At 37.9% G+C, this 23,299-nt stretch overlaps 2 protein-coding genes across 4 annotated transcripts in view; one reads left to right on the forward strand and one right to left on the reverse strand.

Moving 5' to 3' along the window:
- The window catches only part of UBP1 (upstream binding protein 1), a 53,058-nt gene that overhangs the window by 16,529 nt on the left and 13,230 nt on the right, over positions 1-23,299 (forward strand). For 2 of the 3 annotated variants that reach the window (XR_006887443.1, XM_046652772.1), the window contains 7 exons: positions 9,763-9,839; positions 14,581-14,686; positions 15,129-15,235; positions 16,928-17,080; positions 17,183-17,293; positions 17,734-17,841; positions 22,910-23,013. Coding sequence is in view for 2 of the 3 variants with exons in the window: in XM_046652772.1 (XP_046508728.1) it covers positions 9,763-9,839; positions 14,581-14,686; positions 15,129-15,235; positions 16,928-17,080; positions 17,183-17,293; positions 17,734-17,841; positions 22,910-23,013 (766 nt within the window). In the remaining variant the exon portion in view is untranslated. The remainder of the gene's footprint in view (positions 1-9,762; positions 9,840-14,580; positions 14,687-15,128; positions 15,236-16,927; positions 17,081-17,182; positions 17,294-17,733; positions 17,842-22,909; positions 23,014-23,299) is intronic. The other variant, XM_046652780.1, reaches the window with a different exon arrangement.
- The window catches only part of FBXL2 (F-box and leucine rich repeat protein 2), a 123,399-nt gene continuing 117,947 nt past the window's right edge, over positions 17,848-23,299 (reverse strand). Inside the window, exon 17 of the transcript XR_006887444.1 lies at positions 17,848-19,363. The gene's annotated coding sequence lies outside the window, so the exon portion shown is untranslated. The remainder of the gene's footprint in view (positions 19,364-23,299) is intronic.

Genomic DNA, 23,299 nt, shown 5'->3' on the forward strand with positions numbered 1-23,299 from the left:
TGAAAATTGCCTGCAGTTGCATCCACCAAGAGAACTAGTTCACAGTTTAGGTATATCTCCTTGTCTGTATATCTATTTTATTTCAACAAAATTGGAATTAATGTCTATTCACTTAGGAGTGTATTGTGATTATCTTTCTGTCATTAAATGGAATCTTTAATTCCTTGAACTTTTAGAAAGAGCTATAGATTTTAGACTCTTTGTGATTAATATTCTGAAATGGGGAAGAATAACTTCTAACCTTTCATTTGAAAAATAAATTTAGAATCTATGAAGTTTTACTTCAGGTAATTCTATCTGTAGCACCTATGGCAATACCCTAACGTTATTGTTAACGTCAATTTAGTATTGGTTTGGGGAGGCATTCAGATATTTGAGACTTAAGTTTCACATTTGAAAGAACTTTAAGAGTTTACGTGGTAATCTGTTTTAGACCTAAAAATATCAGAAGAAACAATGTAGGGGCAAGGATATTCACTGTAGCTTTATTTCTAATGACAAAAAAGGAAATAACCTGAATTTCTCTTACTTAGGGAATAGTTGAATAAGATCTGTTATGTGCGTACCGTGGGATGAATGAGTACACACACATACACACACATACCTCTGTTTAAAGGAACATGTTGCATGTATCTGTCTATTGGCTTGGGGAAATAATCCATAATTTGTTACTATTATTAAGCTGCATAGCAATATTTCATATTGAGAAAAGTGGCAATCTACCATCTCTAGTGATGATACATTATACTGACATTCACTGAGTGTTTACTGTGTATGAAGCATTGTACTAAACTATACATGTGTTATCTTATTTAGTTCCCACAATAAACCTAGGAGAAGTTTTATTAAGCCACTTTACAGATGAAAAAAAACTAAAGCTTAGAGCAGTTGATTAAATTGTTCAGTATCAATTTGGTCAAGCTTAGATTTTTAAAAAATTATTGCAGTATATACAGTAGTATGCACAAGTCTGAAGTGTACAGCTCAATGAATTTTTACGTATATTATTCCCATGAAACTACTACCTGTGTCCAGTTTTTCCAGCAGCCTCCCTATGTCCTCCTCCCAGGTGATGCTCCAGCTTGACTATGATCAATATAAGTGCAGGTGATTTTCTTGTGGTTAACTCTGCTCACTGCAGTATCAATGATGAGTATTTTCTTGGTTGTAGAATTGTTAGTTTATTTATAATTAATATAAATTTTTTTCTTTTAAGAAAAAAAGTAGAAAAATGAACTGCATATGTAGACATATTTTTTAAAACTTTGATTTGAATAATCACTAAAAATGCATTCGAGTAATAAAAGAATTCTTTTATATGCCTTTTAAAAAGAAATTATAATACCTTTAATACCTGAGTATCAAATATACATAGTGTGTATAGTTCTTTTACATACTTGTCTCGCAGCATTTATCACTTTGACAAAAGGTTCTGAACCCAAGATTTTCATGAATTCCCCAAAATTTTCAAGTTTTTTATAAATGCACGTTCTCCTAGGAAGAGGATCCATAGCTTTTTCTAGATTCAGGCAAGGTTTGGACCTGACTGAATTGTTGCTGCGTATCTTTCACCTCACCTCCTAAACTGATAAAACAAACGAAGGTCCAGACTTAGCAAAGGATCTTCAGATGATCAAGCGCACTTTCCCAAAGAACACATCCTTGACAGTGCATCTGCAGTTTTGACTTCTTACTGAAGCCTTTCCTGCAGTGAATAGTGTAAAGAGAATCAGCTATAGATACAGAAAATAATATTTAGGCTTGATTAGTTTTATCCAGGAATTCTAGTAGAATCCCATGAATATTTTTTTTAGCTAAAGTGACATTACCATAGAAAGTTCTTGCAGAGTATACCTAGGTGATACCATTTTAGTATAGTAACATCTATGCATCAGCTTTGATGGTGTGACTGTTAGGTATTGACATAATGTACTGTTTACTCTTTCTGTTTTTAGGAATCAGATCGTTATTCAGTTTTAATGCTCACCAATCAGTTTTTCCTGTATTCAGATGAACTCTTCAGCTCTACCAAGGAAAATGACTTATAATGGCAGTGTTGCCTTGTTCATCAAAAAAGCATACAAGTTTTTTTTTTTTCCTGAGGAAGATTAACCCTCAGCTAACATCTGTTGCCAATCTTCAGCTTTTTTTTTTTTTGCTCGAGGAAGATTAGCCCAGAGCTAACGTCTGTGCCAGTCTTCGTACGCTTTATATGTGAGTTGCCACCACAGCATGGCTGATGAGTGGTGTAGGTCCACACCTGGGATCTGAACCCACAAACCTGGGCTTCTGAAGCAGAGCATGCTGAACTTAACCAGTATGCCACAGGGCTGGCCCCAAGATACAAAAAATTTATAAAGGATTAGATAAGGCATTTGAAGTTGTCATCCATTAGCACAAGTTTTCATTCTGCCTAAGCTTCCACATGTCAGTCTGTTTGCATTCATTCTAACAAAGGAGAGGGAAATTAAGCAGTCACTTTCTTCTCTACTACTTGGAAATAATGACAACTAATGAAAGCACAGTTATTCCCATTTTATGATATTAAAGCTTTAGAGGGAGTAAATTTTTCCTACAGTTTTCTATTTAGATTATTGACCATGTTTTTTATAGATAAAGGTTTCAACCCAGAGTTTTCTCATTCCAAATCTCATTTTCTTGACTACCAAGTCTGTTTACTAGAATAATTCTAATGTTTTCTAAGTTTTCAGTTAATTGTTAACATTTTAAATTTAACAGTTTAAATAGATGATTTATATACATGGTTCAAAACTCAAAAGGTATGAAAGGTTGTACAGCAAAGTCTTCTTCCCCTGTCACCCAGTTATCAAGTTTTGCTCGCCTCAGATAGTACTGAATTAGAACCATTTTTAAACACCTAAGAAGATTCTAATCATGTTTTATGACAGTCTTTGTATAACAGAAGTATAGTTAATATTTTATTGAATTTATTCTAGTAAACTTATTTGTTCATGTGATGAGTGAATTATATGGTTAATGTAGCTGTGGTGAATATAATGGTCTTGTTACTAAAGGATGAAATTCAAGCGAGAAGTTCCATCTCTGAAAGTAATGCCTAGTAGAAGCTCTCATATGAATGAAATAGAACTGCCCAGGATCTATGCTCCTCTGCTGCGTAGTGGACGTCCTTATGCACATTATTCAAATACCTTTTTCTTCCTTTTAAGTGTTTCAGCTAGTTACAGTGACCAGTGATTTAAATGTCTTTTCTGCATTTACTGGGGTGTGAGAGGTAGAAAGAGCAGATTGAGTAGTGGTTATCAGCGGTGTCTGGAGCCAGGCTGCCTGGGTTTAGATCCCATTGCACCACCTGCTAGTTAGGCAAGTTACTTAATTTAATACGCTCCACATAAGGCAGTTGAGAATTAAATTGAGTTAATATATGTAATGCACTTAAATAAACTGGCCAGCACATAGGAAGCACGACATGAGCCTCTGCTGCTATTACTATTATTTATAACTAAGTAGCTTTAATGATTTCTGATTGTACTGGAAGACCAATTATTTAGACCTTGGTTGATGTGTTAGTTTCCTGTAGCGGCGAGATGAGCAATTTTTACAAGTGGTTAGAACACAACCCTGGGATTAGATACCGGTGTGATGACTCAGGAATTTTGCCAGATTTGTTGGAAAGTACAATTATAATCTTTTAAATAAACCTGTGTCAGTTTTGAACTGTAGAAATGGTGTGTTTGCATTGCTTAGCAACTGTGGGAACCTGTTACTATTTTACCTTATGTAGCAAAAGAGACTTTGTAGATGTGATTAAATTAAGGGTGTTGAGATGTAGAGGTTATCCTAGATTATCCAAGTGGGCCCAGTGAAATCACAAGGGTCCTTAAAAGTGAAAGGAAGGCAGGAAAGTCAGGAGCCAGAGAGAGATCTGAAGATGCTACGTGCAGCTGGCTTTGAAGATGGAGGAAGGGGCCGAGAGCCAAGGGATATAGGTTGCATCAAGAAGTAGAAAAAGTCAAGGAAAGAGATTCTCCCCTAGGGCCTCCAGAAGGAACGCAGCCCTGCTGACAGCCTGATTTTAGCCCAGTAGACTCATTTTGGACTTCTGAACTCCAGAACTGTGTAATAATAAATTTGTATAGTTTCAAGCCACTAAGTTTCTGGAAATTTGTTAAAGAAGCTACAGGAAACTAACACATTAACCAAGGCAAATGGGTACTACATGGATGATCTCCAGGGTGGTGCGGGATGAACCACTGTTGTGTGTATCAGAGCTGTTTCCGTATGGTGGTCATCATTTACGGTTCTAGACAAAACCTCCACATCTTCCAGGACTGCCTCCAGACAGAGCTTATCTCTGAAGGCCCTGTCTAAGTTTCTAAGCTGGGTCTTGAAATGGGCATCTCATGAACCCTGAGCCCTCACTTGTGGTCATGTATATAAACAAAATGTGTGCATATACATATATTCAAATACGTGGACTGTACACACGTGTAATGAATATATGTGAACGTAAATGTACTTATGGAGCATATATATGTAATATAACAAGAGCTGTCCTACACTGTTGTCAGATGTACAGTCCTGTCAAATAAGTGAATGACTGTTTAGTGAATTTTGGTTACTTGTATAGGACTCATACTGCAATTTATTTATTTATTTTAATTTTTATTTTTTTCGGATGTACATCATATTTCGAATTCTGTATACATTACATCATGTTCACCATGCAAGTTATTTTAAAGAGCTTTCAATTGACTTAGTTCTTAATTTTAATAGACAACTAAATAATTTGAACTATAAAGGACTTTTGAAATCTTGTTACCTTTGATATTGAACAGTGACTCATATAACATTGTATTAAATGATCCCTGTGCAAAATGATGCAAATGTATAATCAGCATTCTAAACCAGGCCATTTTTCTCTTTGGTAGAGCACTTTGGGAGAGTGTTTAGCATAACATATCCTAGTATTTGTTCAGCTGCTAAGAAAAGATGGTTAATTCTTATCGTTTTACTCAGAGCATTTTGAGTATTAAGTTATTCCCAGGAAAAGGTCCTGAACACTTTATGTTGGAAAGAGTATTGACTGACTGAATATTTACATCTTTACATAAAGCAGTGGTTCTCCAACTTTAGCATGCATTGGGGTCACCCAGGGGACTTGTCAAACATGATTGCTCGGCCCCATAGAGTTTCTGATTCAGTAGGTCTGAAGTAGGGCCAGAGAATTTGCCTTTCTGACAAGTTTCCAGGTAATGCTGATCCTCTGGTCTGGGGACCATGCTTCAGTTTTTTATTACTTTGAATATTCAAGCAAATATGTGAGCTTACCCTCCCCATCACCTGTTATGTTGAATGGTTTTCCTCAGAGGAAGGCTGGTGCGTAGTTGGGGCTGTGTGCCATTCTTTGGTCATAGCTTGGGCACTGCTAGTAGCCTCCTCATAAAACTCATCTCCTGCCTCTTGGGCAGCTGTTGCTGAAGAATATTCATCATTGCATAACACCATAAAGAAAAAGATGTAAATTCTGTATAGCCTTAACTTCATCAGTCAGGTAGAAATTGGAACACATTTCACAAGTTGTATTGATGCCTTAGAGTGTTCGTTTTTGTACTATTTTGAACAATAGAAGTACAGAGTTTAAAAACTGTATTATGTTTTCCTAGTTATGCCTGAGCAGCTGGCCTCCTCTGCTCATAGGTAACAAGAAGAGTTAAGTCTCTGACTTTGTGGAGTAAAAAACTGTAGTCCCAACATGGAGCCACAAGAGGGTGGAATAAACGCAGTTGGCTCTCCCTTTGAGCGGGGATCTGGCTGGCATAGGCTGCCCCTTCTCTTACAGCTCCAGCTGAGTCTTTGATGCTTCCACACCTCATGATACGAGGGAGACTTCTGATCTTAACCCCTTGATTTATTCCAGGTCAGCTCATTGCTGCTGTTAGATCAGAAATATCTGTTCATTTGGAGGCCAGATTCTGCTTGGAGAATCCTGTTAATTAATCCATATTAGCTACTTTGCAAATGGTTTTAGGCCCTAGGAAATAGTGTCTCGTGGATTAAAAATACTGTTAAATGACAGAAGCTTCAAAAAAGAAAAAATATTTTTTATTAATTTCATTTTACACATTAGTAGATTTCTTTGAGGTTAGCTTTGGTTCTTGTTATAGATTAAAGTTCAATATTAGGACCTTAGAAATAAATGCTTCGAACTTAGCCAAGGAGGGGCTGTCACATCTTGGGCTTCATGTTGCTCTGGAGTCCATCTGAGGAAGCTAGACTTTAGAGTCCATATTCAAAGGTGAGTGGGGACATGAACTCAACAGTTATATTTTTCTGTCAGTGCTTTTGTGTATCTAAGCCAAAAAAGGAGTGAAAAATCAAAACATGAAAGGTAAATTCAGAAGGTAAAGCAAAAAATAAGACTAGCAACTCACAGGATATAGCTGTTTAAGTTAGCTTTGTACTTCATATATAGTGGAACCTTCTTTATATTTCAGTTAGAACCCTGGCCTAATATTTCAAGAAGTTGTGTTATTAAAAGAATTATGGAAGAATACAAGAAGGAGAAATTAAACCAATAAAAGCCTGGTAGTTCACTCAGTGGACATTACCATTAAAGAATAGTTAATAGAGAGGGGTTTCTAAGTCGTGAGTGAGTTGGGATAAAACTGAAGGAGAACAGCTAGGCTGTGCATAGTTTCCAGTAGGGAAACCATCTGAAGCACAACAAATGTTACAGAACCTTTCTTAACCTACCTTTTGATTTTAGAAGAATAAAAATTTACAGTGTGTTAATACAGGAACAACAAATCTCAAGATCTGTTTGTAGAAATCGATTAAAGTTTATATTGAGCACAGAAGTATTCTTGTTAGGTTGACTAGAAAAAGTTATACAAAAGAGGATAGGAACATTGAGATTCCTTCCTTTATTTGATTTTTTCAATCCTGAGAATTTTTGAGTTTTTGAGGATCACAGGGTAATCCTGGGGAGACAAGTTTTCCCTCCCTGCTTGGCAGCCAAATGGAAGGGCTTCCAGGATACTGTGCACTTTGTTCACTTCATCCACCTCCCAGCTCGCTGGCTTCTTTGACTCTTTATTTATCCCAGCAAAGTGCCCTCACTCTCTTCTCTTTTTCTGCACTCACTTTTTGAATGATCCTGTCTTTAAATGGCTTTACCTAACAACTATACCCTGAAAAGTCCCCTATTAATATCTCCAACCGAGATCTCTTCCTCTTGGCTCCAGATTTGTAAATCAACTTGATTATCAACTTGGATGTCCAAAAGGTATCTCAGACTTAATGTATTCAGTCGCACTTTTGATTCCCCCCTCAATTCTAAGCCTAGTGATCTTCCACGTCAGGAAATTCCTTTGCCAACAATCTGCAATAATCTTCAACTCTTCTTTCTCTCACACTTTGCATCTAATACACCAGAGAATGCTTAGGCTCTTCCTTCACAATATCTCTAGAGAGTGACTGCTTCTTACCGTCTCCACTCCTCCTGTCAGTATATGAGAGTCCCTCTTTCGTCCACAGCCGTACCACCCAGAATGCACCCAGTCTCATCTGCTGTCTGAAGCTGAGCAGGGTCAGGCCTGGTTAGTGCTTAGGTGGGAGAATGTTTCCCTTTAGACTCAGCAACTCAAACTGAGAGATTTATGCTAAACTGACTGGTGAAAAATGGCTTTGGTGTGGTTTTAATTTACATTTCTCTGGTCGAGGTTGAATGTCTTTCAGTATGTTTAAGAACTGCGTTGGCATTTCCCTCTTTCATGAACCACATGTTCATGTCATTTCCTCCTTTTTCTTCTTCTAGGGATGTTGGACATTTGTTAGTGTTTTTGTAGGAGTTCTTTATATATTAGGAAGAGTAGCCCTTTTTGTGTAATGTGAGTTGCAAATATTCCCCCTCTTGCATTTTTTCCTGTTTTCTTGACTAATGAATCCCTGAGTCAAAGGATACAGTATTTAATTCGTTAATAGGTACAGCCAGATTGCCTTTCAGAAAGACTATATCAGTTTATATTCCCCCACATTTTATGTGCTTATTTCTCTCCATCCCTGCCTACTTGATTTTTAATGAATTAAACATTTTTTGTTGATCTGAAAATCACATTTTGTTAATTTTGTGTGTATGTGTGAGGAAGACTGGTCCTGAGCTAACATCTGTGCCAATCTTCCTCTATTTTACGTGGGACGCTGACACAGCATGGCCTGACGAGTGGTGCTAGGTGCACGCTCAGGATTGAACCCACAAACCCTGGGCTACCAAAGCAGAGCGCACAAACTTGACCACTATGCTGGCTGGTTGGACAGCCCTACACTTTGTTAATTTTTATTTCCTAAATTCTTGTGAAGTTGAGTATAACTTTAAATGTATAATGGTGTATTTTTCAAAGATATCTATTCATATGCTTTATTTTAAAAATTATTTCTTAGTTCAGATCCATTGTTAGATATGCTGCAAATTTAACTTTTTAAAAATGTCTCTTACCATAAAGGTGTTTTTAGTGTTAATCTCTTTCAATCTGTTGAATGAATCCTAAGGACTATTCCTTGGTAAATACTATATATAGTTGTTTTCCTTCACCAGTCTTGGAGTGATTTGGTTGTGTTTTGATACCTTTGTTGTATTTTGACCCTATGATCTAGTACCCTTTATATATTTTTCTGCAAGCCTCATTGGAGTGTGGACAAGATATTGGTAGTTATATCATAAAGAGCCTCAACTTCATACGATAGTAGAAGCCCTCTTTCATTCCTCCTGATTTTCTACATATCAAATTATACTGTCATTTTTTAATGGCATATAATCTGGAAATCATTTTCCTGGGTTTGGAGTACATTATTAACTTTAGGCAGCAGCTTATTTTCCTAATTATATAGATTGGTGTGTGAATATCTCCTCATGTTTTCATATGGATGCTAATTGAGCAGTGAGAAGGTATGAGTTGGGTGCATTGGACACAAAGGAGAAAGCTCTAGGATTAAAATTTGACCATGCCTCACACAAAAACCTATACACAAATGTTTATAGTATTATTATTCATAATAGTCAAAAAAGTGTAAACAACCCAATGTCCATCAACTGATGGGAATGGATGAACAAAGTGTGCTTTGTTCATGCAATGGAAAAATATTCAGCAATAAAAAGGAATCAAGTACTAATATGTGCTGCAACATGTGTGAACCTTGAAAACATTATGCTTAGTAAAAGAAGCCAGTCACAAAAGGCCACATAATTCCATTTATATCAAGTGTCCAAAGTAGGCAAATCCCTAGAGACAGAAAGTAGATTGATTAGTGGTTGCAAGGGGCCGGGAGGATGGGAGAATGAGAAGTGACTGCTGATGGGTGTGAGTTTTCTTTTTGGGGTGATGAACATATTCAAAAATTGATAGCGGTGATGGTTACACAACTCAGAATATACTAAAAACCAGTTGTACACTTTAAAAGGGTGAATTTTATGGTATGTAAATTATATCTCAATAAAGCTGTTATAAAAAATTAGTCTTGGATAATGCATGTATGCATAATAAAGATTTAGTGTGAGAGAGTAAGATGAAAATAAATTGACAGAGAAACTCTTTAGTCTTCTGTAATAGTGTAAGAAGGAATGGATGGTGTGATTTGCAGGGAAGAGAAAGATCAACCGGAATTTGTTTCTCCAGCAAATTAATATTGGGTAATTGTATGTTTTGAGAGACAGTTGAATTTTTATGTTAAACAGAGTAATGTTCTTTATATGGATTGTTTTTGATACATGATGTCTTTAAATAGGTCAGTCTTATGAAATTCGGATGCTGGATAATCGGAAAATGGGAGATATGCCGGAGATCACTGGAAAATTGGTAAAGGTAAGGACGATCCATTTTAATTCCTAATACATACTGCAATGATTGAAAAAAGTAGCAGTTTTGCTGCAAGGGATTTTTCTTTTTTGCTGCAAGAGTTTTTATAAAAGATTTTACTTAATTTCACTTTAACAAGTAATGGCTATATTAAAACTCCTAAAATTTTGAGCTATATTTTGTTTACTCATCTGTAAAATAGGAATTATAGCAGCTACTGGGTGAAGTAATTGTGAGAGCCCTTTGGAAACCAAAGTACCATAGAAAAGTTAGTTGCAGCCATTGGGGGAAAAACTCACCACCACAACAAAAACTTTGTTTCTCTTTTAAAGTAAAAGATAATGTGGGGGAAAAATGTAAGTGTTAATATGAAACTTTAAAAAGTCCTTTTATTTCACTTCTTAAAATTTCTCTAAGTAAAATTTGAAATCTCTGTTCACCTTACTGATGTATCTGAATGAAGAAGTCAGTCATTCCAGGTATAGGAGGCGTAGCCATTGGCCGGCCAACCTGTTCCTTTTAGGATATATCTTCAGAACCATCCCCGCCCCCTCCAGTGTCATGCAAGGTGGGTCCTTCTAGCCTCTACCTATCATGCACCACAGTTTATTATAAATTCCATAGCATTACAGGGCAAGGTTTATGGAAGAAACTTAACTGGGAAACAGCAAAAAACTTCAGTGTGACTACGTGTTAGCAAGAGAGAAACAGGCATGAGTTCTCTTGATTCTTCCATCTTCCCACAGAGAGCCATCTTGGGGCCTTGGTGCTGCTGGGTCCTCAGTATGGAGAGGCATTCATTGGAAAGACCCTCCCCTCTGTGGACCCTCCTTTTTAGAGGGCAATCACGGAAAAGGAAGCCTTGGTAGGGGGAATGGGTACTAATACTAAAGCTAACAAATTGCCATATCTGGGAAAGCCAGTTGCTCAGCACCTAGAGGCCTGGGAGTCTTTGGGATATTTTAGCACTCCTCCCACTCCTGGGGGCAGGAAGCCCCCAATTATTTGGAGAGTTGAGGGAAAGATAGAGGGTCTGTTCCACACTGGATCATTGTCTCACCAGCTCGGAGTAAGCTCCTAGATTTATCTTTCTGCCTCCTGGGGCTCCCAACATACTTGCAACAGAAGGAGAGAGGTTATTTCCCCATTCTCGAATTTGCCGTCTGCACTTTGAATCTGTTAATGTCTATGGTCAATCAGTGCGTTTGGTCATTTCCCTAGAGGATGAGTCAGATGGTCTTATTTTTTTTAATCCTTCCTATTGTTAGTGGATTGGATTCACCATTTTAAAAAGTCATCAGCATTGTTTGCAGTAAGCAAGCCCTACTTGGACTGGCTATACTCTGCTAGACTCTAATGACAAATAGCTACAGTTTGGTCAAGGAGCCAGACTAATAGCTCTCATTTTCTGTGTCCGGGGAGCTTAGAAATGTTGAAGATTGTCTCAGCATGCCCTAGTCCCAGCTGGCTTGCTGTCAGACAAGCCATTGGATGTCCTGGCGCACCTTTGGGCAAGTCTGCCAGTTGTACCACATGTGGTTAAAATTCAATATATATGTATTTTTTTTTAAAGATTTTATTTATTTATTTATTTATTTATTTAATTTTCCTTCTTCTCCCCAAAGCCCCCCAGTATATAGTTATATATTTTAGTTGTGGGTCCTTCTAGTTGTGGCATGTGGGATGCTGCCTCAGCATGGCTTGATGAGTGATGCTAGGTCCGCGCACAGGATCTAAACCGGTGAAACCCTGGGCCGCTGAAACTTAACCATTCAGCCACTGGGCTGGCCCCTCAACCTAGTAATATATATTTTTTTTAAGGGAAGATGTGGGTGAACTCTTCTGTCATGTGGAAGTTACATTTGATGACTGAGATGCTGGTTTAAAAAAAAGTGTAAAGTGTTGAAAAATTATTTTAATTGTAGATTCCTCTATAAAATGGAATAGGGCTTGATGGGCCCTGATTTGAGCTCCTTAAAACTGTATCAACAAATGTTAGAACACTTTTTTCAACTTCTTATAGTAAAATTCAAACATACTCAGAAGTAGAGAGAATGGTGTGATGAATCCACACATTTCTCTTATGATGGTATATCGTCTCTTATTTCATTATTATCATTTCTCTTATGATGGTATATGATAAATACACCTATGTCATGAGTCCTCATCATAAGTTCTCCCAGATTCAGCATTTATCAATAATTTGCCAGTCTTGTTTCATCTATTCCTCCTGTGCTTTTTTTTTTGCTTGAGTATAGAATTTACTAATTCATAATTTTAACTCATATTTTAAATAATAATTTTAACTCAGTTCATCATTGATGACTCTTCAGTATTCTGACGAAAATATAACAAATTTTGGTATCTAGATCAAATGCCAAAATTAAGTTTCCATCAAAGCATTGAAGAAAGTCATTCTGAAGCAGTTTGTCATTTATCGTTGAAGACAAGCTGGCTTTCACGGGCAGTTCCCTGAATAGGTGGTAAGATTTAGAAATAACCAGTCCGATAGGTGAGACTTAATGTTTAAAATACTTTTGGCAAGCTAGTTAAAATACCTGTCAGATTAACTTGGAATGGCAGGGTTAATCAAGTTGTTGCTTGACTGTTTTAAGTTCACCTTCCTTGCATTTATTTCCAAGTTAAAACATTTAATATACAAAATTAGTGCAAGTTAAGAAAATTAAGGTAAAAATGACCCTTCATCATGAGATAATGAATTGTTGACACAGAGAAACCATGCGGCTGTAAGTGCAAAGTGGGTGTTTTGCTGACATAACACTAGCATGTTGTACCTAGACAAAGGTAGTTATTTTGAAAGCATCAGTATCCCTGAACAGTTAGCTTATAGATTGGAAAGGGCTAATTTTTAAAAGGTCTTCAGTCAGTTTCATCTTCCACTTGGTAAGCAACATGTCTGATTTTTGGTGGGTGTGCCGGAATACATCCAGTCATATCCTGAGAGCTTGCCTGGGATTCAGAGCTACAGTCTGCTACTGCCAAAGACGACAGGATGAATTCCTTAAAAATCATATTCTTCTTCAGCTAGAGGATCCCTAAACTATTCTATAGCCATCGAGAGTTTAATTTCCTAGCCCCACGATCTTTGGCTTTACTACTGTGAGGGAGTCTTGGGCATCAAATGCTGGGTTAGTAAAGGTGCTTTGGAGCTTCTTCAGTGTGCTTAACATACTCAGCGATGTGCTTGCTCTGCTTGTTCTTTCTCTTATTGTTAGGGCCCCTTTATCCGTTGCTGGTTTTCCAGGTGTGTTCGGTCTCCTTTTAGTCAGAATGTCCACACAATGACTTTTTCCTTTCCAAATTTAAGAAGTTTTGTTTAAATCTTGCAATTTCTTAACTATGGTGCTCCTTTCATATTCTTTACTGTACTCTCTTAGTCTGGCCTTCTAGAATGGGGTTTAGTAAGGCTCTTAAATCTATTATCTGTTTTCATCTGAATTTGTGGATTTAATCTGGTTCTTACTAAATATGGAAGAATCAAAATCATGACATTTTCTGTGCTGTACCTCCTTCTGAGAGATCGACCTGCTGGCGACTGTGAACCCGGGGCCACCAACAGCCCATGCCCCATCACTGTGAGGGCTTTGCTGCCAGCAGGCGGTGGTGTGAAATGGGTGCTGGAGAACTGCCCAGGGAGGCTCTGCAGACGTGGGTGCAGGTGGGGAAGATGGGCATGGATTGGAGTGGCCACAGGGCCTTTATAGACTTACACATCAGTCCTAACCACTGACTTGGCCTTTTTAACTATTTCAAATTAAAATATTGCTACTTGTAAATGGTTCCCTTCAAAATAATTACAGCTATGTTTTGGACAGTATTTGGGGGGTGGGAAAGGCAGGAGCACTAAAGTAGTATTTATGTGTATTGCTAACAAATTATTTCCTGTCCAAATCAGCAGAGAGTCTACTGGAAATAGGATTATCTTATTGCATCATAGTCTGAGAAATGCTTATTTGTAAATGTGTCAGTCACACTCATTAGTGCAAATCTGGTAGCTGAGTGGATTTTGATGACCTGTTATCTGTTCCTGGAATGAAACAGTAGTTGGCACCCCCAACCTGTGGGAGGGAAAGGAGGGGATGGTTGGAGAGCAGAGAATTGGCCTGGAGTTTGTAGAGTTACAGCCTTCCCTAGGGACCTGAGTGTCTGGATAAAGGTGACCTGTGGGGTTTTTCTTTTGTTTCTTAGATACCCTAACTTGCAGGTTAAATAGTTGAGAATGAATTTTGCATATAGGTTCTCCTTTTCGACGGGCGGGCAAATCCCCTCCCTTGACTGTCTTTCTAAAGAAACTCGATTATTAACTACTATTTTAAATTAATAGTTTTACCATTATACCTGGGTTTCTCTGTTTCTCTGGGTTTTACTACCTTTTAATTTTAGTAATTCCTCTGTGCATCTGATGGTTTCTTCATAGAAAAGTAATTCTTGCTCACTAATTTTATGGGCATGTACCTTAATTTTGAGCTGCAATATCAAATTTTTAAATAAAAATTTTACTAAACCATTTTATTCATGCTTTTTATTTTTGAGTTATAATTCTTTGCACCAAATAATTGTACCCATAATCCAGGTATCCAAGAGCAAAACAGTTCACTTACAAAATGTTAAAGCAGAGTTAGTTTTTGTACTCTTCTATTAGAGGTTAATTCATAAGAAGTGAAGATGCTTTTGCATTTTAGCTGCAATAGTTTAAAAGTACTTGTTTTCCCCACTTATTCCATAGAGCATCATAAGAGTTGTATTCCATGACAGACGGCTACAGTATACAGAGCATCAGCAACTTGAAGGTTGGAAGTGGAATCGCCCAGGAGACAGACTTCTCGATTTAGGTACAAGTGGCCATCAGAAGACCGTGGAGAGAGGAAGGCGGTTGGTTAGCTGTACCTGTTAATATGTTGGCACAACATGTAACTGTGGAGAAAGTTTTGGTGTTAGCAGATCCTGTGTGCCTTGAGTTGTTTTATAGTTAAAAAGTCATTTTTTTGGTGCTAAAAGAACGAGCCAGGCATTTTATGAGTTTGAAACCATTTATTTAATTCTCAATTGGCACCATCTATCATATTCTTAGTAAAATGAAATAGAAACCATGGTGGGACAAAGTATGATATGCATTAGGTGGGTTTTGATGTTGAAGTGGTTGACTGTGGAGAACACTGGAGAACAAAATTCAGCATGGAGCTATCATAATTTCATTAGAACATAATTATAGTAAGTTGTAAGCTTTTTAATTATAGTGGATGAGTTTCTATGTAACTTCTTTTTAAAATATAGATATTCCAATGTCTGTGGGAATAATTGACACAAGGACAAATCCAAGCCAGTTAAATGCGGTTGAATTTCTTTGGGACCCTGCAAAACGCACATCTGCTTTCATTCAGGTTTGGATTTTTACGTTATTAGAAGCGTACTAGCTTAGTTATTTAGAAGGCCTTGGATGAGACTACATTCTTGATGCACAATATCTTTTGTGATGCACAATATCTTTTTCTTTAAATGCTTATTTGTGAGCTGTCTTGTAATGTCTTTTTAAAAAATATATACACTGTTAAATTGGAGTTAATCTACTAAATCCGTGATTTATAGACTAACAAATATAAAGGAAATCTGATATGTAAAGCATTATTCAAGCATTACTTTTACCACTGGTAATAACAATGATCAAGTCTTCCATTTTTCATAAGATGCATTTTTCTTGAACAAAAGCCATTTAAATGGATTGTTTGAAAAAGTGTACGGTTTTAAGATTCTCTAAGCATTATTTAAAAACATTCTTATATGGAAATTTTCAAACCCCCACAAAAGTAAGAGAATAACAATAATGACTCCTCTGTGTACCCGTCACCTGCCTTCAACAGTTAGTAGTAGTTTTCCCTTTTTAACTTATTGATAGAATATTTTAAAGCAACTCCCAAGCATTTCATTTCACCCATAAATATTCAGTTTGTGTCTCTAAGAGATGAGTTTTTTAAAAGCATAAATATAATATTATTATATGTAAAATAAAATCAGCAGTAATTCTAATACCCAGTATGTTCAAATTTGTAAGTGATAGAATTAAAACTACTGAGTAGGTCATCTTTATGTAGAAAAGGAAAACTACTTAATTGTTGACCAGCCTAAGTTGCCTCTGGTTTGTGTGAATTGTAAAGAATCTTTAGTGTTTTGCATTTTTGTGGTCTACCAAATATCATGCCCCATCCACGCATAATCCCTAGGGACATGGTTCATATTGGTTGAATATTTTTTCATAGTGTTTGTCTAACAGGGTAACTAGTCATATATGAAATGACTAGAATGAAAGCAATGTAAATGTCAGCCTTACGTCTCAGGTTGTGCACAGTCATACTGCAGAGATCAGTTTTAACCTTGAGCCATTAGAGGAACTGTGTAGCAGTTTACAAATTACCAAAGTCTTGTTGCTAACCCTGTGCGGTACCCTAAAGCTGTCACTGTAGTGGTATTGGGAGAGGGGGCAGAAGTGGTGGAAGATGAGTATTGTCCTCAGGATCCTCAGTGAACTTTGAAGGGTTGACAGAAGAGTTTAGATGGATACAGGTAGGATGAGTAGTGGGCAAAGCATCACAAGTTGACGTATGTGGGACCAACAATAAGGTGATTGACTGGCTAGAACTGGGGTGATGGCGGCAGAGGGCACACAGTGGAAGCTCAGAATGATGAGGTGAGGACTGCTGTGGATTGAGCCACATTCACAGCTTAGGAGCTGGGTCTGAGAGCAGCACAAGGTCCGGAGTGGAGGTAGGGGGAGGACGCAGGAAACGACTGGACTGTTGTCCCTGTATTCGGAGCAAGTCCTGAATTAGAGGAGAGGCACTGGATGGGGAAGAGCTCATTCCCAAAATGTTCAGAAAGGCTCAGTTGGATTTGTGAAAAGAAAGCCATATATCAAAACAATCAGAGAAATTCACGACAGATATCTGGCTGATATGTAGGAGTTTGTTTTAGAGGATCTTGAATTTTATAGCTCTAGCAGGACATCTGAGAGGGAACAAAGTAGAAGGGTAATCACTGAGCGGTACTTTGAATCCATTTCAGCTTGACTTGTTTTCTAGGTACACTGCATCAGCACAGAGTTTACTCCACGGAAGCACGGAGGTGAAAAGGGAGTGCCTTTTAGGATCCAGGTTGACACTTTTAAGCAGAATGAAAATGGAGAATATACAGATCATCTACACTCAGCTAGCTGCCAAATCAAGGTTTTTAAGGTAAATGATGGAAACCGGGCTTTCAGTAATTAAGGCCCAGTCTTGCTTATAAAGTTGTCTGTCTGAAGCCTGATGGATGAAATAATCTACTTTGTTTTTAAGCCTAAAGGTGCAGACAGGAAACAAAAAACTGACCGAGAGAAGATGGAGAAGAGAACTGCTCACGAAAAAGAAAAGTATCAGCCGTCCTATGATACCACGATCCTCACAGAGGTAATGCAGAGCGGCATGTCGGCTTCTGAAGAGAAGCAGAGGTTTGCATATTAGCAGTATCTCTAAGGATGAGTTTTGCTACAAAGGGGTTGGGGAAGATTGGGTGGTAGACTGACAATGTTCTTTGTGAAATTTGTGGGGAAAATATTTTATTTAAATTTGGGGATTTTAATGGTTTCCTGGGTGGGATCTTGAATGAAGATGCTGAAATCCCAATCAGGTCTCAGAAAAAGACCTTAAAAACCTTGAAGTTGGCAAGAGATTAAGTCGGGGCCTAGAATGTCCTATTTTTGTCACTGCTGGGGTTTTGCATTTTCTTTAATTTTGAATCCTGCTAGTCGTGCATTTGTTTAAGTGGACTGCAGAGACGTAAAGCAGGGTATTAGATCTTTCTTTGTATAATGAAAAGACATTGATCCCAATCTTTGGTGTTTGTCCAGATGAGGCTTGAGCCTATAATTGAAGATGCAGTTGAACATGAGCAGAAAAAGTCCAGCAAGCGGACTTTGCCAGCAGACTACGGTGATTCTCTGGCAAAGCGAGGCAGTGTAAGGGACTTCTGCTTCTCTTTTCATTGTGCAAGAAACCTTGTGCAGTGTTAGATATAGGACCAACTTCCACCGAAAAGTAAAGCCAAATTTGTTTCGGATGTCCTTGTCTTGATTTAATTTGCTTTTGTTTAGACTTCCTGCTTTCTGTTTGTTCCTCACTGAGGAAAATTTCCTAAATCTAACACTTTAAAACAAAGTTGACCATATTGGGTGGTTTTGGAGGGAAAAACGACACTGAGAAATATGTTCCCTCTCTGTCTCCTTCCCTTCCTCCCTCCCTCTCCCTCCTTCGTACACACACTTCCTTCACGAGCACTGAAATTAATTGAAATACTTTCTTTAGTAAAATAATTATCATTTTTGTGTAATTAAAAAAGGTTTTGCTTTCTCATGTGTATAACTGATAAGAAAATTTCATGGCTATTTCAAGAAATGATGGCAGCAAGCATGACATTAATGTATGCAGTATACTTTGTGTCACACTTCCCTGCATGTAGTATAAGAATGTGTGTCTGTCTGTGCTTTTAAAAGCCTGTTTGGCAGCACTAGTAGGAAGAAAATCTTTGACGGTGTTAGTGTTTCCTCTTGGCACCTGCATTGTGACCTTATGCTTCAGGCCAGAATAGTGCAGCTTGCTACACTCTCACCTGGTTCCCCCAACCTGCACTTAACGGGGTTTTTGGTTGAATATGAGCTTTGTCAGCCTAGGTGTAGCAAATCTTTATTTTATGACACAACTTTTCATCTAACAATCCACAAAGGATGATCCTGTTATATAAACTTAGATCAGCTATATACCTGCGGTAAATGTAAAGACAGAGCATTAAATAATTTTTTTAAATAACTGTCATCATATGTATTAATGGCTACTCTATTCATCATTGAAGTGTTTGTCCTATCAAGGTGACAGAAATGGAATTTTCACTCTTATACATGTATCTGTAATTATCTGTAGACTGTGAAACTCAGAAGTACTATCACAGGAACCTCATTTCCAAATTAAAGCATTGATTGAAAATATTGTTAATGCTTCTTTATGCATAAAACTGAAAAGATACTCATCTGAGTGAATGGGGAGCACACATGTTGCATTTTCTTTAACTGGGCTTTTTGGACTGAAATCAAGGTTGTATGGAACAACTGTATACTCCTTCCCCAAAATGCCTGCCCCTCAATTTTATGTTTTTATTTCTCTTCTGATTTCCCAGCTGAAGACTCACAAATGGTTCTTAGTAAACTTTTTTGGGGAGACTGATAAATCACTTTTCTTCTCTTGTTAACCAACTAATTAAAAGGAGCGAGTTCTGATAATTCATAAATCTGTTACAGCCCAAAGCTACTCTGAAGATGGTAGAAATGTTGGTAAATTATTAATGATTCTTAAGTCTAAAGTATGCAAAACATCAGCAGTTCACTGGCCTGGGATTTCACATCTTCCTAGTGTGCTTGTTTGCTGCCCCGGGCTGCATTTGGTTTGGTTAAGATACTTCTGGGGGTGGTTAGAGCTCCTCTTGGAAACCTGTTTTAAAAAAGCAAGGTACAGATTAATCCCTTAAAAAATAAAGTCCGCAGCATTTTATGTATTTCTTCAAGTGCCTACGAAGGAAGGCCAGCATTTCTTATCGTTCTTGGATAGTTACAATTGGCTTTCAGTAGAAAGGGATGTCCAGACTTACCTGTTCAAGTTCAAAGGTGCTGTGTGAAATGGTCCCACACTGAATAGAGGCAGTACTCTTGGTTCCTAAGAGCTGCTGCACAGCAAAACCCTTCGGGTGCTCCTGAGCTCTTTTTTATTGGGTCAAATCAGGACTGCCAATTTCTGCAGTGTAAGAGGGGTCATTGTTTTCTAACCTACGAGGGGAGGGACTTTGTTCACTGTATACCAAAACCATGACCGTACGAGTCCAGGCCAGGTATTGCTAAACCTTAATGAATTAACAGATTGTCTTCAGAAACGTAGGCACCTTGCCACTGCTTGCTTCTAAAGACAGGCAAGAGTGACAAGGTAGAAGAAACTGAAAATATTCCCAGCTATGCCTTTTTTATCCTCCTGGGTTGAGACAGCAAGAGAAACCTGTAAAACACAGGCAGGCAGGTCTTGGTGTTTCCTTCAACCTGGCCATTTAAGAACTTGGAATCCATTATTTTCTAAAAGTAGAGGCCTCCCAACAGGACCGGTTTTCACTGAACGCTAGTTTTTAGTGTTTGGTGAATTGAGTCTGATATTTATTGGGCAAGTTTTAGATGTCGACTATTAACAGCCCTTTTCTACTGCTAAATGCATCTAGATGTAATAGTAAAATAGGTGTGTTTATGGAGTTTCAGTAAATTTGATGTCTCTGCCTTTTAGTCTGCCGTTATAACTTGAAGCTTCTTGATGGCTTCATTTCCTCAAACAGCTGGCAGTAATTACCAAAGAAATTTGGGGAGACTTAATTTAATTAAATTTTTTTTTTGGAGGAAGATTAGCCCTGAGCTAACTACTGCCAATCCTCCTCTTTTTTCTGAGGAAGCCTGGCCCTGAGCTAACATCCGTGCCCACCTTCCTCTACTTTATACGTGGGACGCCTACCACAGCATGGCTTTTGCCAAGTGGTGCCATGTCTGCACCCGGGATCCGAACCAGCAAACCCCGGGCCGCTGAGAAGCGGAATGTGCGAACTTAACTGCTGCGCCACCAGGCCGGCCCCAAGAGACTTAATTTTAAAAGGTTTTTACTATTTAGATTTGTGTGTTATGTTACGTTGTAATATTTTGTATCTGGGGAGGACGGTGTAACAGGAAAATCTTCCAGGTAGTAGAGATGACCGTGAGCATGTGACACCTGTAAGTTATTATCAATTGGCTCACTGTGTCTTGGGTTCCTCAAACTGCATATGCTGAGGACATACTACTTTTTAAGATAGAAAGAAAACAAAGACCCTACTTTAAAAAGAATGAGTATTGTTGTATAAAATGTCATTTATAGTGAAATCGGTATGCCATGCCGTAAGTTTAGCAGTGCTATCCAGCCAGATTAGATTTCTTTTTTGAAAGTTGACAGTAGTTGAAACAATAAGTCTGCAGTCATTTTCCCCATTTTTGAGGGGATACATAATGGGTAGTTGTAAACAATGTTAAGATTCTGGGATTTCTGTTTTATGTTCTTTGTATTCATGCTTCTTACAGGTGTCAGACATGTTGTTTTAAGCTCGTGTAACCATTGGAGAGATTTGGTTTCTGCCCTCAGGGTGCTTCAGTCTCAGCTCCTTCACACAAGAAGTGGTCTTGACACTTACACTCAAAAGAATTTTGAAAAAGAATATCCTCCCTTACACATTTTTCGGTTGACATCTGAAAGTTTTCATATAAATTTAAATAGATGCAAAGGAGACAATTTTCTGGCATAGTGAATATTTATATTTACAATTTAAGATAAAACTATTACATTACTTTTTGAAGTGTATCCTGTGGAATCTAAATGCCCTGGCAGTGGTGACACCCACCATCATTCATGTAAAAAGTCCGAGATTAAGCTCTTTAGTGAAGTCCGAATTTTACTGTGCTCTTCCTTCTTGATCTCGTTTTCTCTTCCATTCCCCTTAAACAATTTTATGCTAATATGACATACTTTTATGCCTGAAAACCTTTTAATGAGCACCCTAATTACTTCTTTACAATGAACTTATATTAATTGAAATTTCATTTTAAAATTTCCTTTGACCATAATTCTAAGTCAGTTGAGAAATTTAAAACATCATTATTGGTACCACTTATAAAACAACAAATCCTACAAATTTTGATGAATAATTGTTAAATATAAAAACAGAAATGTTATTGGAAATGCATCTTGAATGATGAGACAGAACAGAACATAGTTAAATTCCAGGTTTTTTTTATAGATAAGAGAAACTTTGGTTAGAGACATTTACTTTTCTTTCAGCAGTCTCATTCAGGTCTTGGAACTCCTTTTGAGTTATCTGCCCCAAATCCCAGTGATCTATTTTTGTATGATCTAGGAGATTATTTCACTTACGTGTCAGCTGACAATAGGTCCTCCTGAAGTTTTTTGAAGGCAAAGAATTGAAACCACCTGACGTACAGAAGAGTGTTTTGAGAGTCAGGTACTTTCTTAGTATCTATCCTGATAACTTTGAGTGGCCTTTTCTTAGTTTCTGGCAGAGCCTTCTACCCCATGGCCATGGGGAGATACGATGTCTTTTTTGCGTAAAATGGAAGAAGATTGATTATAAAGGGGAACTCTTGAAACCGAGGGCTTTCTGAGGCAGATTTGTTTTAGAAAGAATACCTGTGGAGTGGTATGGAGTCCCTCCATACCTCCGTTTGAAGACCTCTCCTTGAGACCACCCTAGCCTGCTCAGCAGGTTTTTCAGCTCTCCTAATTTACAGTCAATGTGTCTTTGTATCTTTGCTCTATTTTTGGTCAGAATTGTGCCGAGGGCTGAAAAATATTTTAAGTTCACCAAGTGCCTTCCAGGAAATATAAAATAATAAACATGTAGATAGGTATGGGCAGTACCATACACAGTTGATGTATTTTGATGCTAGGTCTGTCTCATCTTACTTGGGAAGCTCAGAGCAATCAAGGAAGCAAATAGAGACTGGTGAGGCTGCTCCTTGGGGAAAAGGGCAAAAGGAGCGCTAGGTAGGACACAGCCACTGTCCTGGTCACCCTGCCGTGTCATATGTTGCTTATGAATCCTTTCTTGCCTCTGCTGTTCTTAAACCTTGATAGGCACCTGTTGGGGAATTGAGAAAGAGGGAGGTGAAAGTTCTCGAAAGCAAACTGTACATAAGTATATATTTAAGATGCCTTTATAAACTTTTGCTGCTATCATCACTTCAGGTCTTCCCTAAGATTAATCAGTATCTAGACGCATACAGCAGGTAAAATTTTTCCTTGCCGCACAGAAGATTTGATATGTTTCTGTGAGGTTGCTTGATGAGTGTCAGGTGTCTTGTGTTTTAATCTTGCTTTTGGCCAGACTAGAGAGTGAATTACAAGAATATTTCTTCCACCTACTTTATAAGCATATCATTAATTTATTTTTGTTTCTATCCTTAGTGTTCTCCGTGGCCCGATACCCCCACAGCCTATGTGAATAGCAGTCCTTCCACAGCGCCCACTTTCACCTCTCCACAGCAGAGCACTTGCAGTGTCCCAGACAGGTATCTGGTGTGTGTAATTGTGTGCCCGAGGCGGATTCATGCTCATGCTCCTTTCTTTCCATTTCTCTCAATTTTCAGCACCCACCCCCCCTTTTTGTTTTTTTTTTTTTTTTTTTACTATCTAAAGTATATAGTGATAGGAAGTAGCCTGTACCTCATTTTCAGAGGAAAGTTATCTTTTGTTCCCCCACCAGCCTTTCCTAGCCCCTTATTTTTCACACATTCACAACTACGGAAATGGTAGAAGAGGGGGCATTTTCAAGATATAGTCTTTGTGAGATAAACA

The sequence above is a fragment of the Equus quagga genome, chromosome 1 (genome assembly GCF_021613505.1).
Source record: "Equus quagga isolate Etosha38 chromosome 1, UCLA_HA_Equagga_1.0, whole genome shotgun sequence".
In the NCBI taxonomy this organism is placed as follows: Eukaryota; Metazoa; Chordata; class Mammalia; order Perissodactyla; family Equidae; genus Equus; species Equus quagga.